Genomic DNA, 15,958 nt, shown 5'->3' with positions numbered 1-15,958 from the left:
GAGAGAGACTTCTAATGAGCTCGCTTCTCAAAGGCAACGCAACATACCCGCAGCTCTGCCAGCAACACAACTGTTTGTGTGCAGCTTCCTGAAATGAATTGTTGATTAGTTGGGGAGGTTAGAGAGCAGAGATGACAGATTTCTGGTCGGCTTAGTGTAAAGGATGGAAAAGGATGTGGTGTCCAAGTAAGAATAAACAGAAAGCAATACGATTTAAAAGTGAGTTGCTGGTGGAAATGCCATCAATCTAACTCTAACAATGTGGTCATGTCATCTCACTTTTCCTCCAACTGCAATTCAACTTTTTTTCTACAATATCCTTGATGAAAATGTCCTTATACCACTGAGATAGTTCAAACTGTATAAGAAGCAGGTGGAATTATCTCAACCCTACTGGAAAAATCCTGCACAACAAATCCCATGAAAAGACTACCATCAATGAATTTAAACAACAACAAAAAAATAAGTATAGTCCTCATTTTGACTTCCAAAATTTCAAAAAACAGTTGCACATTAAAACAGTTGCACTGGGTGACATGTCCCTTCATTACCATACATACACACATACTGTAGTTTATTTTCAGTCTATCCCACATAATCCATCCTGCAGCCATCAATTCTCACTAGATGACTAAATGTCTATTAATCTGCCGCTGAAAATAGTCCCCACATGCACTATTTACTCCTGTTTTTACATTACATGTCATTTAGCTGACACTTTTATCCAAAGCAACTTCCAATTAAGTGCTTTCAACCTTGAAGGTGCAAACTCCAGACAACAAGTAAGTGCAAGTACATTAGCTTTAAATAAGCAAAACTACAAAGAGCCATATGAAAGTGCAGCTTTAATAATATATATATATACAGTGGGGGAAATAAGTATTTGACCCCTTGCTGATTTTGCAGGTTTGCCCACTTACAAAGAATGCAAAAATCTACAATTTTACAGACAGAATCCCAAAGAAAATTCCAGAAAATCACATCATATGAATTTATTAAAATTGATAACCATCTGATGAGGAAAAACAAGTATTTGACCCCCTGGACAAACAGCAAATATTCTGGCTCCTACAAGCCAGTTAGTCTTTCTTTAAGACACAGCCCCAATCCAAACCAATTATCTACATCAAATACACCTGCCTCCCCTCGTTACCTGTATAAAAGACACCTGTCAACACCCAAACAACCAGCATCCAACATCACCACCATGGGCAAGACCAAAGAGCTTTCTACGGACATCATGGACAAGATTGTTGATCTGCACAAGGCTGGGATGGGCTACAAGAGAATCGGAAAGCAACTTGGAGAGAAAAGATCAACTGTCGGTGCAGTTATCAGGAAATGGAAGAAGCACCACACCACCGCCAACCTCCCTCGGTCTGGGCCTCCACACAAGATCTTGCCTCGTGGGGTGTCCCTGATCATGCGAACGGTGAGGAATCATCCCAAAACCACAAGGGGGAACTGATGAATCAACTGAAGGCAGCTGGGACCACAGTTACAAAAGAAACGGTTGGTAACACACTACGCCGTCATGGATTGAAATCTTGCAGCGCACGCAAGGTCCCCCTGCTCAAGAAGAAACATGTACAGGCCCGCATGAAGTTCGCCATTCACCACCTGGACGACTCAGAAGAGGCTGGAAGAAGGTGATGTGGTCAGATGAGACCAAAATAGAACTTTTTGGCCTCAACTCAACTCGTCGTGTTTGGAGGGCAAAGAACACCGAGTACAACCCAAAGAACACCATCCCCACCGTCAAGCATGGTGGTGGCAACATCATGCTTTGGGGGTGCTTTTCAGCCAAGGGGACGGGACAACTCCATCGTATTGAGGGGAGGATGGACGGGGCCATATATCGTGGAATTCTGGACCGACATCTCCTTCCCTCAGTGAGAGAGCTGAAGATGGGTCGAGGATGGGTGTTTCAGCACGACAACGACCCTAAGCACACCTCCAAAGCAACAAAAGAGTGGCTGAAGAAGAAGCACATCAAGGTTCTGGAGTGGCCTAGCCAGTCTCCAGACCTGAATCCGATTGAAAATCTTTGGAGGGAGCATAAAATTCGAGTTGCCAGGCGACAACCTCGGAACCTGAATGATTTGGAGGCTGTCTGCAGGGAGGTGGGCCAACATCCCTGCCGAAATGTGCACAAACCTTGTCACCAACTATAAAAACGTTTGACATCTGTGCTGGCCAATAATGGCTTTTCTACAAAATATTAACATGCTGTTTGTCCAGGGGGTCAAATACTTGTTTTTCCTCATCAGATGGTTATCAATTTTAATAAATTCATATGATGTGATTTTCTGGAATTTTCTTTGGGATTCTGTCTTTCACTGTTAGAATGTACATATGATTAAAATTGTAGATTTTTGCATTCTTTGTAAGTGGGCAAACCTGCAAAATCAGCAAGGGGTCAAATACTTATTTCCCCACTGTATATATATATATATATATATATATATATATATATATATATATATATATTTTTTTTTTTTTTTATATATATATAATTATTTATTTATGTATTTTTTTTTTTCTGTTTGAGTAATGTTTGCAAAAAAACTACAGAGCACAGCTGCTTTAGGAAAGCCTTTTTTTTAAATGAAACTTTATATTTGTTGGCTATTTTTAAAGATTTACATCTTCAGTAGGAACCAATCGGCTTGAGGTTTGAGAGGCTTGAGAGAAAGTATTAAGAGACAGACATACCCATTGATGGTTTTGGTCATAGTTAAGCCTATTTCAGAAGAAATGCTATATCTAAAAATAAAAAAATAAAAAAATCTTTTGGTCTTTTTACTGAGGCTACATACTTGAATTCCTGCTTTTTCAATATGTTACTAAAATGAAACAGATGCAGACATTCACGCAGTCCTCATACATATTGCTTACTACTGATGCAACACAACCAGTTTACCAAATACAACATTAGTCAACCAGAAATAGAGTTTGCTCTACTGATTAATTATCTTAAGAGCTGTTCTGTTTCTGAAAAAAAATATCTGTATGTTATATTTAAAGCACTAATCTGCATGTAGTGATTCATATATGCTTCACATTTGTGCCACAGAATAGCATTTTGCATAGACTGTTGTATAACAACAGCAGTTTAAAGTGCTCATATTATGCTCATTTTTAGGTTCATAATTGTATTTGGAGGTTGTACCAGAATAGGTTTATGTGGTTTAATTTAAAAAAAAAAAACACTATATTTTTTATGTACTGCACATTGCTGCAGCTCCTCTTTTCACCCTGTGTGTTGAGCTCTCTGTTTTAGCTACAGAGTGAGGCATCTCACTTCTGTTCAATCTTTGTTGGGAGTCGCACATGCACATAACTAGGCAAGCACTACTAGCTTGTCAGTTGCAGAGAATGTAGACATGCCACGCTAGCAGATAGGCGAGCATTATAACGTGTGTTACAAAGTGACGAGCGTTTGTCATGGAGGTAAAGGCTGGACTACAATAGAGCTGTTTGGAGCAGTTTATGAACAGAATTTTCTGTGGGGTGGACTTTGGGCTTTTTCACTTTGTAAACCTATAACGTGCACAAAAAAGATATATAACACAATAAAGGAAAGGGAAAAAACAAAAAGCATAATATGAGCACTTTAAACTACCTGTGACCACTGTTGGCTCTGTGCTTATGAAAAATGATAATCCTGCAATCGGTACTGAAGAAAATGTATTTAAAAGAATGCTGCTGGTAGTGACTGCAGTGGTTACTGCAGGTCACATCCAATCTTTTATCTGTGAATGTGATTTCATTTTTACAGACTTTTGATTCAACCAAATCTACCTTTATCTAAACAGCTCATACCACTGATGATATACTGTATAATGACAATGTTTTTCAAGAGGTCCTTCAGTGCCCTTTTGGTTTTCAGCCTAATTTGCAGTTGCATTAGCCTGGTGTGACTTTGCTCTTATCTTTTATATGATTTGAGTGTATTTTGTCAGGTTATGTAAATTGCTGGCCTTTGTTCTTTTACAGCTCTTGTATTTGTCACAGAGCTGCCTTCTAAACCTCTCGCAAACATATTTGTATTCTCAGTGGGATGCTATCTTTAGATAAAGGTCTGTATTAGTGAAAATTCCTTTCTTTAGGTGTTGTAGCCCTGTGACCAGCAGCATTCATTAAGACTAAATAAAATGCATAATGAAAGAAGTAAATAGGTTGTTTCTTGAATAGTTAACTCCTTGTGCCGAAGGCTTTGAAGGATAAATACAGTAAAAATGTGCCCTGATTTAAAGGATGTGTTATTAATGGTCTTCTTTCTAACGCAGTGGGGAAATATTAGTGAGGAAATCACAACTGGAGGTCATTAGAGAAATGTTTGCATCTTCAAATTGCATTGAAAAATGAGGCCAGAGCATTTTCAAATATTAGATATGCATGCTGTGCACTGTGTCCTTCGATGCTCTGCTGGCTTTCAGTTCCATTTGTAGTTGAAATTATTAAATTCTGTGCTCCAGCAAGTAAATTCTAACAATCTTGCACAACTAATAGATCTATTTGAGGAGTGTTGGGTTGAAAGAAGCAGAGTTTAGTTTTTTTGCAGCACTATCTGCTGAGAGACATGCACATCTGCAATTAACTAAGACTACTATTTTTCATCCATTCTTAATCTTAAATACACCACCACTCTTTCTTTGATACATACATCAGACAAAAGAGCACAAGTCTAGCTCTTATGTTTTATGTTTTACTGGCTCACCTCCAGGCTTTCACTCATAATACTGTTTTGTGAACTGATGGCACCCCTGTCATATTGTCTCTGACAGCCTCTCTCTGGATCCTCGGGGATAACATATTGTAGCCTGGCCGCTTTGCCTTTGGATGTAAATTCATAAAATGACTGACGTTGAAACAACATATGTGCCCGGAGTACACAGAGGTTACGCTCGATAAGCAAATATACTCTACCTTATTTCGGTTTCATTTACAGATCTTCTATTTATCAAGCGGAAAATAAAAATGCACTCCTTTGGTTTCAGCTCATCTGTTTGTCGGATTCTGTGGCATGATCATCAGTCTTGAGGAGATAGCTGGTGGACCGATGCAGAAAATATATTGAAATAGGTTGGATTGATAGAGATGTTCAGAAAACAGAGAAAACCCACCTTTCCATTCCCCTCTTTCATTTGTGTTATCATAGGTGTTGTGTTATGGAACATACATACTGCAGGAAGTGTCATGATTACATTTACAATATCTAATGTTTCACAGAGCATAAAAAGGCAACACGTTTTTTTATTTCCTCTTGTACTGCCATCATCTTTAAGTTCATTTTTTCAGCTTGCGTTCACTGGGTGTGTGCTGCCCCCTTTTCCTTTTTGTCTGGGACCCAATGAACGTGGTCCCTTTCTGCCTTCACTTCAGCACACTTTACCTTGCTCCACTATTTGAAGCTCTGTTATTGCCAGGTTTTGAACTGCCATGCGAGTTTTACCATGCACAATGCTTGTGTCCCGAGCTTCGCCTGGTGTGAAATTGTCAGAGCCATAGGCCACATTTCAACACAGGGTTTTTGTACCCTGTGTTATGCAGAAAGCCTGTCAATGGACTGGACATATTCAAGCATACTTGTCATTGTTTAGTGCTGCTGCCTATGATGCAGCCAGCCACAGTCTTTCATTTTTGTTCCATATATGTTGCTGTTGTCAACCTAAAAACATAACCCGTTTCCAGAGATATAAAGCAAAATATAATTGTTAGATTTTTGCTAGATTTTTGTTGATTTTTATGCTACTGTATACTCACACTACATCACATTTTATATGACATTATGCTCTCTTAACCCCACAATAATTATTTGACAGCTATAATTACCTGTTACTTTGCAGGTTAAAAATACAAATGAAATATATCAATTTATAAAATATGATGCATTGTTAGATTAAACCCACTGATGAGGGGATCAGTGTCTTCATATTTGAAATAACCTTCACTTTGACCAGCTACAATATTAAAATCAGTTCACATCTTAATTCATCAGGAGTAACAATTCAATAATGTCATATGTAATTATATAATATTCTGTGAAAGGTGCCATCCTGCAGTATTTTTTACTTAGGTACATTTTGCTGATCATACTTTTACTTTAATGCCAATACCAGTGGTTTTGTAGGTTTTAGCCAGTTTACCACAAATCACATACACTTTACATGCATGTTTTTCAAATTAATCTGTACCTAAACTACATTATCATGCAGCAGTAATGTAACATTTACAAGAAAAATATAGACTTGATGTTGAATGTAATGATTACACACCTCAAGCCAGTTTCAAGAGCCTGTGTATTCATTTTCATATTGTACAGAAATGAGTGTAAAACAATGTCGGCATCCAAAAATGCTCAGTAAACATTAAGGCCTGAGCACTGACGACCAGCAGTCAGCGAAGGCCCTATTGAAACTGAAGGAATTATGATTATGTGCAATGCTTCAAAAAGTCACCAAAATTTGCACATGCATTAGGACTGGTGAAAAAATTTGTATTTTAAGGGTTTCGTAAATAGGTGTGCAAAAGTGGCTCGCTTGCGTCCCCTACACATGTTTGTAGTTGAACCCCCCTCCTTTAACTTTAACGTAGACTAATTACGCAACGCTACTTGGTGGAGACCAAAACAGAGCTAAGAGGAGAGTTAATATTGGACTTAACAATCACCAGGTTGCCAGACACATGACATCAAATGAATGCTAATGTTGTTCTGTGTCTACTGTTTTATGTGTGAATAAGCAATACCATGAGAACTTTAATAGCTTACAATATGTCAGTGTTTACAGCTGCCCCCAAGCGTAAAAAATAAATAAATGAATGCAGCTTTAAAGTGCTTCAACTTTCAAAAACACTGCAAGGTATAATTTTTCAGGCAGTATTTTATTTCTTGTAATGGACTATTTTTACATTATTTTATACTATTTTACAATATGCTATTATAATTTTATTTCAGTAAAGGATTTGAATTTTGGACAATCAATGTTGGTTTTTCTGTAGTTGTCCCCCGTAGAAATAAAGCAGCAAATGCAACCCAATGCTTTGAAACTACTGTCATGTTGGTTTTGTTCCTCTTAGATAACTCTGAATCTGATGCTCTGATGCTTTTGTGCATCAGGTTCATACTCTGGACATGAAGCATGCACTCAGGGTCTTCAGTAGGCTATAGCTGTGCTTGTTAGCCTAATAACAACAGCAGTTCTAGTGGGTGGTAAAAACCGGGACCACTATGAGTCTCCAGTTGATGAAACCAACTAAGCCCTGTACAGGAGAGACCCTGGAAAATATTTTTTTTGTTACTGCAGTGAAGGCACAGCGCCTGTCTCCATAATGGCTGGGTGGGCTGCTAGTGAGAATTTTGCGGCTTGAAGTGCAGTCTCTGCTTTGTTTTCCCATGAGCACTGAGCAAACATGCTGTCTGCTCTACCTGCAGTGGCTTTCCCTTCCAGCTACAAACATTTCTGGAAATTGTAATGCTACCTTGGCTGAGGATTTTATTTGTGTAATGCGAGGCATACTGTATCTTAAAAAATACTTTGATCCTAAAATATGCTGTGTTGATGATAAGGAAGGAAGTTAATTGAATCTCTTAATATTTTTGCCAATCTCTGCTGGCACTCTCTCAAAGATCCAGGCTGTGCACCTTATTTGAACTGTGAAACTTTATCATTTATGCACAGTGCTCAATGTTCACAAGTGGTGATGAAACAAGGGGCACCCCGAGCTCAGAGACGAGGTCCAAATGTTTCAATTTCACCACAGCATAAGCAATTAGCAAAGCGCTGATTAGTGCGCTCCCGCTTCATTCTCTCTCCTTATCTGTGAATCTCCCTGATCCCTCGTGCCAGCGGGAGATGAATATGTGTTCAATGTCCTTGGATTCCTGTCTTGTAAACACCATAGGCGGTGAGCACTGTTTACTGGTGTGCACGGCAGGCAAACAGCCGGCTCCGTCTCCTGCACAGTTCGTCCCGTGGGGCCAAACTCACCTTGTTACCCTTTTAATTAGTAGGAGCAGTTAATAGTGCCGGCCGCTTCTGCCACCTCAGCACCGACTTCAAGAATCCCTCCAATCGATAGCAAGGAGTCCGACTGAGACAGGGAGTCGAGGGAGAGAAGAAAAGCAGCTCAGGTACATTCATGATGGTTTGTGGAGAGAAATCAAACAACATACTATTTTCTTTGAAGGAAACTTTTTGGTGTATCAAAATCTATTCTTTCTTTCTTCCTTGTACATTTAAAGGGATAACAAAGTCTCTGGGTTCCTCATGCACATTCCTTCTCGCCCAGTTTCTCTTCTCCTCTCTCACATTTCCTCTCCCTCGAAACTTAATGTTATCAAAAAGCTAAGGGTTTGCTCGGCAGATTCTATTGTGTCCTTATAAGCTTTTATTCCTTCCAACCGCTCGCCCCCCATGCTCATTTCTTTTCTTGTTTTGATTTAAAGATGCAGTGGAAGTACTTAGCATTTAGATGACATGCTGCTGGAGAGGTGTGATGATCAGTGCCTCTTCAGAGGACTGATTTTCTGCGACAGCAGCAGGGCTGGTCGGCCGGTCAGGCAGACAGAGCGACAGATCGCAGGACGACAGGCTGGGCGGGCAGCAGAATACCAAGTCCACCTCGCTGCTGCAGAAAGCCTTGCACAGCAGAGAGGAGAGCAGTGGCTGCTGGGAATGCCAATGCGCTACCCAGACAGCCGTTTCGCCTTGGTTCCTCTGATTGGCTAAACAGACCATTAGCTTCCTGATTATGATTAGCCGAGTCATTATCTACACAAAAGGGGCTCATTCACCAATATTAAGAAGGCAAGGGTGCTGTTTTCTTCCTTCGGTCAAGGGAAAAACAATGTTTTCATGTGTTCTCTTAAGATGAATGTAGGAGGCAAGACGTTGTTGTTCACAGAGAAACAAAGTGAAACACTGTTTATCACCCTGCCCTACAGGTAATGTGATAAAACTTTGTATCTGTGTGATGCCATTGATGGAAGAAAGGAAAGGTCTCTTAATCGTTAACACAGATGATGAGGTGGCCATTACTTGCTCGTATTTTGTGGTCGAGGAGAGAAGCGGCGTCCTCAGAGGTCATAAAAACTGGGAGAGAACAAAATAACCTTCAGCTTCCATCGCCTCGCCTTAGATATAATTGGAAGACATGCCATCTGTGCTTTTAAATGGACATATGCTGCTATGCCTCCAATATGCTGAGGGAAAGTAAGAGAGTAAGAGGGAAAGTAAAACGTTAGTGAAGGCTGGCCCTCTGTTCCTCCGATACTGACCTTCTACTTTTCTTTTCCAGCCTTTGCCCAAGGAGCCATCATAGGTTACATAGAAAACAGCAAGTATGTAAGTCTTTTATAATATATTTTATTTTAATTTGCATACTAAGTGTATAACCATGCTTCAGTTTACTTCAACATACAGTTCAAGCAACTAAAGACATTTTCATTGTTGCATCTTGTAAAAAGCAGAAATAATTACTCTTCAGGGAATCTTGATGATCAAGAAGCCTTAATTCCAAGTTGTATAAAGGTTTAGTGTAGTTTAGACCTGGAATAACTCAGCCATTAGTGTGTATTCACCATTTATTTTTCAGTACTGCTCTCACCACTGAGCTTAAATAAACAGGATCCTGGACCTGGAGAAGACACAATGAGATCCCCCATTTCTCAGGATGCAGTCACTTTGATGATGTAAAAAAAGGGAAATCAAAAGGGGTTTTGGAAGTTCCGAAATGCTTAAGGATGGAAACTAAAAAGCCTTACTGTGGTTACATCAAAGGGAGAGGCTAAGTGTTCAGGCTTTCTTTTAGGACAAAGGTAGAAAACTGATATGAATGGGAGGATGTTCTTGACAAAGAATATCCCTTTCTAAATGCCATGGTACCAGATTCCTTAAATTTAGCTGGCTGCCAAAGTTAATATTGAAAGTTGGGCAGGTAAACCCGACTAAGGAGCTGGCTAGCCTAACTCTGCTGGCAGGTTAACTTTACTTCCACAAACATTTCTTTTCCCTAAAAAACAAGGAAATCTAAAGATTAAACTAAATTCCACTCCCAAGAACATTGACTGAGTATCTGTGAAGCTTTTACATTCTGCAAAACCACAAGCATTTGGAATCTGCATGCTTTATGTCCCCTGGCCAATATTCTAAGATTGATTTTCCCTCTTCCACCGAGAAAACAAAATGAATCACGCACAATTACCAAGGACAGGGAGAAAGGGGGAATTGGGGGCGTCATAAATATTTATTTGCTAGCCCTGGGAATTTGTGCAATTCTGTGTGGATTTGCCAACTCATATTTAAGTGTCTGAATGATTTATATGGGCAGTCCAGGGTGTCACATTTGTCCATTGTCACTGTGAATCATTTATGTATTAACATTTATGGATTTATCCATATAACATATTCATTGCAAAGTTCTATTATCATTTAAATGGGTTTCTTGATCAAGTGATTGGCTAAATTAAGTCATTGGTTACAGAATTTCACAGGAGATGAAGGCCACAAATGTACAACAAAGAAAAAGCTTTTATTCTAGTGGATTTTATTTTCTTTATGTAAAAGAAATGATAAGTAAGTGATATAATAAATGTATTAGCTTTCTCAAATGAAGGCCGAACATATATTTACAGTAATCTCTATGTGCATATTTAACCTTATTTTGTGTTGCAGTAGGCTTTATGTCAATGTGGTGGTATTCAATTCGGAGTTGTCTTAGGTAAAATGTTATGGAAATTATAACTACATTTGACCTGGTAAGATTACCATTGTGACTTTAATGTTAAAGGTTAGATATGTACGTAAGAAGGTTCATGTCTGAAAAAGGTTTTGAAACACCTGTCTTGTGATTTTACATCTTTTCCTTTCCTTTTTTCTCTATTCCAGATTCATTGACATCCATGCTACAAAAGGAACTGAGGCCAATCACTACACCACAACATTGTATCCATATACCAACGAGACTCCCAAACTTTACACCAGGTTTGACCTTCAGTAAAAAAAAAAAAAAATTTAAATAATCCAAAGCTTTTCTAATCACCACAGTGAAAGACTCTCGACAGACACTTCTGAGAACTCTGAGAAGTCTCATGTGAAGAGCATGGTACACCATCGGCATTAAATCTTCACTGCAGCCAAATTTGTGGACACATCATAGAACAAAATCCCTGTGGGGAACATTTATCAACAGGGCGGTGGAATATTCATTGAAGTACATTACCTTTTTTTTTTTTTGTCCTTGTAATCCAACATCAGGTCTGCAGGGGACGGCTCCTTGAAGATTTAGACTTGTCAGAAGGTCTTTCAGAAGTCGGCCCCTTCGTCTTGTTTACTATCCCCGCTATGAAGCCGTCCAGGGTTATATTGCAGACAAGTTTCTTTAATGACAGCTCGCTGCTAAAGAGTCATGACTTTACAGAGGTTGAGAAAGGCTGTATTGTCGATTGGATTCTTTCTCTCATTTGGCCGGTTCAAAATCTCTGCATACACACACAAAGGACGGAACATTGTGAAAAAGCATGAAACTCTATTGGAATGCCACAGAAGAGACGACAGAGATGAGTTGACTGTCTTTACTCAATGACTGAAGGTCATGATGGTAAAATGTGGACATTTTGGAAGACTTAGCTTATAACTTATGTTTTTTTATGTGGTGCCAACATACAGTAGACTAGAAGAGTAGATTTTGTCAATGAACCTCACGCATCTTGTACACATCACTGGGAGCATTTAGCATATGTGGACCCCTGGCTCATTTTAATGGTCTACACTTTGTAGGAGCGTGCGTGCATGCATGTGTGTGCGTGCTTGCATCTGTCCATGTGTGTGAGTGAGCGTGCACATCCAGATATACACTGTGAAATAAGTCATATTCAATGCATTATTCATACTCTTGTATATTTTTGGGACACACCCAGACCAGAGCTTACCATCTGGCAAAAGAAGCATTTGTGATTTTACAGATGTTGGATCTCATTTAAATCTTCACGGATGAATCCTGGCTTTGCCTTTTCTTTTCTTTCATGTCTTTTATTTAGTACATAGATATATTTATATTGGGGGAAATATTATTAAAACTGGGGACAGATCTGCAGTATGTCACATAAGTTAAATTCTGTAATTAAAATCAATTCATGCATAATTAAATGTATTCAGAATCCTTGTCTAAATTGACTATATTTTGATATGAAATGTTTTGGTCAGCTGGACATGCTATTTGCTGATTTCAGATGCTTGATATATTTGAAATTGTGTATATATATTCAATTAATGTATTTTATGTTTTGTGGGTCTCATTCTAAGAGGAAGTAAAGAAAAGGAGGAGCACAAGAGGCATTCTTCTGAAAGAAGTACAAGAGGTGGACACAATAACACGAATACCAGTTACTATAATACCAGATGTTTCAAAAACACAGAATAGGATAAAACACTATCCAAATACCACAACCTAATAAGCTATGGTCTGCAAGATGAATGAACATCCTTAAGTCTAAAAAAATAACCTTCACAAAGGTAGTGTTTGTTGTAGGGCAATTACAATAGATTGCATAATATTGTACAGGTGTTCCTGTTAATATGTCTACACCCTGTTTTTTTTCATTTCTTTGTATTAAAAAAAATCTGTACATCTCCATCTTAATGTATGCATTTGAGTATATAAAGAGAGTGTCCGCTCCCCGGAGCTGCGGAGTGTGTATTTGGTGTGTGTGTGTGTGAGTGTTTTCCAGGTCAGCAGTAGTCTGTGTCTGATTCCATGCTGCCTTTATTTATCACTTCTTTGGTTTCTGCTGCAGGGCAGTGGCAGAGTACATAGATCTGGATTTTAGTAAAATCTTATAGGAACATAAACAACAAATATCTGGACCTCTACTGGTCTAAAATTGTCTCAAATGTGTATATATTAATATTTTATACTTTTATGTCACACTGTCCTTGTTTTGAAAGAGGCTTTACTTGAAAACTGCAATACTACAAGCCAATTATTTTTCTAACAGGGACACAGCAAGGGTATCTAAGAAAAACTGGAACAACTATAAAAGAACAAAGTTTTCTTGTGAAGACTCAAATTAAACTGGGTAACACTTTCTATGATGCCCATGTGTATGATGCATTATAATGTAAACTACTGCATAATGCATTATAACAGCAGCATATTACATTGCCCCATACCTTCATGTGAACAATAAGGTGTGCAAGATTAAAGAATAACATAAAGTGCAGGTATGGAAATACAACGCACAGTGTGGAGTGCGTTCTTTTTCTGAATGATGCATCATGAATTTTCTCACTTCTTCATTGGCCGCGCTTCCCAGGAATACAGTAAATATGTATTCTGACTGAAAATATGTTTTAGTCGAAAACTTGTATCGCCACAATCTTGGATATCTATGGAATAAAGTGGAGTTAACGTTATTTTACTACTCCAACAAGTAGAAGCCAGTGTGTAGTAACCACTGAGCCTTCCATCTATAAGTCATTTGGAAAGGTTATGAGGGTGGTATGTCAGACCAAATTCCGCCAGATTTCACTCTTTTTGGCCGAATGTCCGTTACCTTACGCTTTCTTTGTGTTGGAATTTTAAACTCCGGTCGATTAACGAGGACTATGGTTAACTGCTCCTCAGATCTCTGCAGGGTAAATCGAGACAGCTAGCTAGACTATCTGTCCAATCTCTTTTTTCTGAGTTTTTTGTGCACGACTATAACAACTTTTGAACGTACACCCATATTTCACCAAAACAAGTTCCTTCCTGAGTCTATTTTGCAGTGGCACCTTGGCTCTGCCTGGTGCTTAGCGCCCCCAAGACGTTTGTGATTGGTTTAAGGAAATGCCAATAAACCACAGCACGGTTTTCTCCCATCCCGGAATACTGTGTGGACTAGCCAGACCCTCCTCCGCAGCGCTGTGGAGGAAGGTCTGGCAAGGCGAGACTAGGAAATAATGGACCCAAAAAATAAAGTGCTGCCATGCTTTCTATAACCATTATTGACGGAGAGTGTTTTTCTGCTTGCCACAATGTCTGTAGGACATACTACAAACAGGTAGGCAAATATTTGCTGTAACAAAGGTGAAAATGTAATACACCAACATGCAGCATCATCAAGAATATTATGTGCTCCAGTTGGCTTTAGAAACTCAGACGTGTGGTTTCTGTGTTTGCTGCCAAGCCAGTATTCCCACTCAGCTCCCACTCAGTTAGAGATGTTCTTTCAACAAGGCCCTGCTGCTGCTCTCTTCCATTTTGAATGTCTGTCTTGCTGTCTCAGAGTTTTAAGTGGTGGCTGCTGTCAGGATCAACAAATGGTACGAAGGTGGTATGAGCTGAAAAAGCTGAGCTGTCATGAAGCTATTATGGCGAGCTATAACTACGCTTTGCTGGAAGAACCATAATGTTCGTCAGACCTTATTATCTCTAATGCAAATTAGGTGATTTAGCATGAGCAGTTGTGATACCTAATACCTAATTATGATCAGTCTTGTAATGCCTTATTACCTTTGTAGAAAGCATTATAGGTTATAAAGGCTTGTAGAAAGTCTTATGATACAAGTTATAATGTGTTAGTGTATATAGCTCAGACATTGTAGATGGGCTTCATGTAAATTTGGGTTTTCAAAAGAAGGACTCCCTACACAGATTATGCCCAGAGTACTAATGAGAAAAAATATAATGATCACCAATTAACATTTGCAATTGGGAATGTGTCCAGTAATTGATGAATAAAAGATTGTGTGGATGTGAGTTGTGGATGGATAGACATACAGTAAATGATAGTGTGTGAGCAGAAGAGGGGCAAAAAGTCACCACGTCTGTATGAGAGCTTTATTTCTGAGCTACACACCTTCTCAAGTTTTATCAAGTAGCTTCAGTTGATGTCAGTGTCAATCCCAGATAGCAACAACCATCATGCAACATAATAACACCTGACATTCAATCAGTTCCGGTCTTACAGGCTGATTTTCTGTTTTTAAAAAAAAGTAATTGAGTCTGCACTTGTGGGATATCTTATCCCTCTTCAATAAAACCTTCAGGTGCAGGACGGACAAGCGTTTTAGCACTGTAGGCCTTCGTCATTGTATTTTTGTTTTGCAACTAAGTCCTCCACATCCACAATAGATCCCTGGCCGAGCCTAATAAGATACAAACACACCCCAGAGGCTCAGACTGGCTTGCTAAACACAGCGTTGTCGAACAGCGCTGCAGTGTAGCGAATTAGCATTTATGCCCACATAAAAATCCATTTACTGATCCATTAGCTTAGCATAGTGCTAATGAGTTGCCCATGATGACTCGCAAGGGACTTTGGTTAGCAAGCGAATCGTCATTAAAGGTAGACACTTACAGGGCAACAGCTTCATACATGTAAGGAGAACATGACCTGAGCTGGAGAATACTAGAACTTAGTATTAACCCCTCTTTTTACATTTTCTTTCATCTCTTCTTAAATGCTGCCCAGACAACTGCATGTTTGCCTGGTGGGAAATGGAAGTGCCGCTGTCACATGAAATCTGTTTTACCATCCCTCAAACTAACAATGAGGAGGTGGCTGTGTTACGCCCCTGAAAAAGGGGAGAAATAATCACAAGAGTGATGCGCAGGTGTTTCCTCACTGAGAACTTTAGTGTAATCCCATTTTACAACAGTACCACATTTTACACAACAGATCTACAGGAAATGGTTTCAATACTATAACTAAATGTATCACAAATGTCAATAAAGTGCTTGAAGCACAATGAAACATTATACAGATAACACCTCAAAATAGATATTAAATGCATACATGTTAATTCACAACTGACACAAAATGGCGTCTACTCTTAGTATGGAGCTATTCTTCTCTGTATCAGAGCGGGCCCGCCGCACGCACGCACGCACATTACATTACATTCTGCAATCTTAGCTCTAACTTACTTAAAATTTCACTAACACACACCTTAAACACTATTGATATGTT

At 39.1% G+C, this 15,958-nt stretch overlaps 1 protein-coding gene across 1 annotated transcript in view; it reads left to right on the top strand.

The window, feature by feature from the left end:
• The window catches only part of tafa5l (TAFA chemokine like family member 5, like), a 49,012-nt gene extending 38,062 nt beyond the window's left edge, over positions 1-10,950 (top strand). Inside the window, exons 4-5 of the mRNA XM_028584126.1 lie at positions 9,304-9,350; positions 10,893-10,950. Coding sequence (XP_028439927.1) covers positions 9,304-9,327 — 24 coding nt within the window. The 3' untranslated portion in view covers positions 9,328-9,350; positions 10,893-10,950. The remainder of the gene's footprint in view (positions 1-9,303; positions 9,351-10,892) is intronic.
• The last annotated feature ends 5,008 nt before the right edge of the window (positions 10,951-15,958 follow it).

The sequence above is a fragment of the Perca flavescens genome, chromosome 7 (genome assembly GCF_004354835.1).
Source record: "Perca flavescens isolate YP-PL-M2 chromosome 7, PFLA_1.0, whole genome shotgun sequence".
Taxonomy (NCBI): domain Eukaryota; kingdom Metazoa; phylum Chordata; class Actinopteri; order Perciformes; family Percidae; genus Perca; species Perca flavescens.
This window is presented reverse-complemented; position numbering and strand designations above follow the sequence as displayed.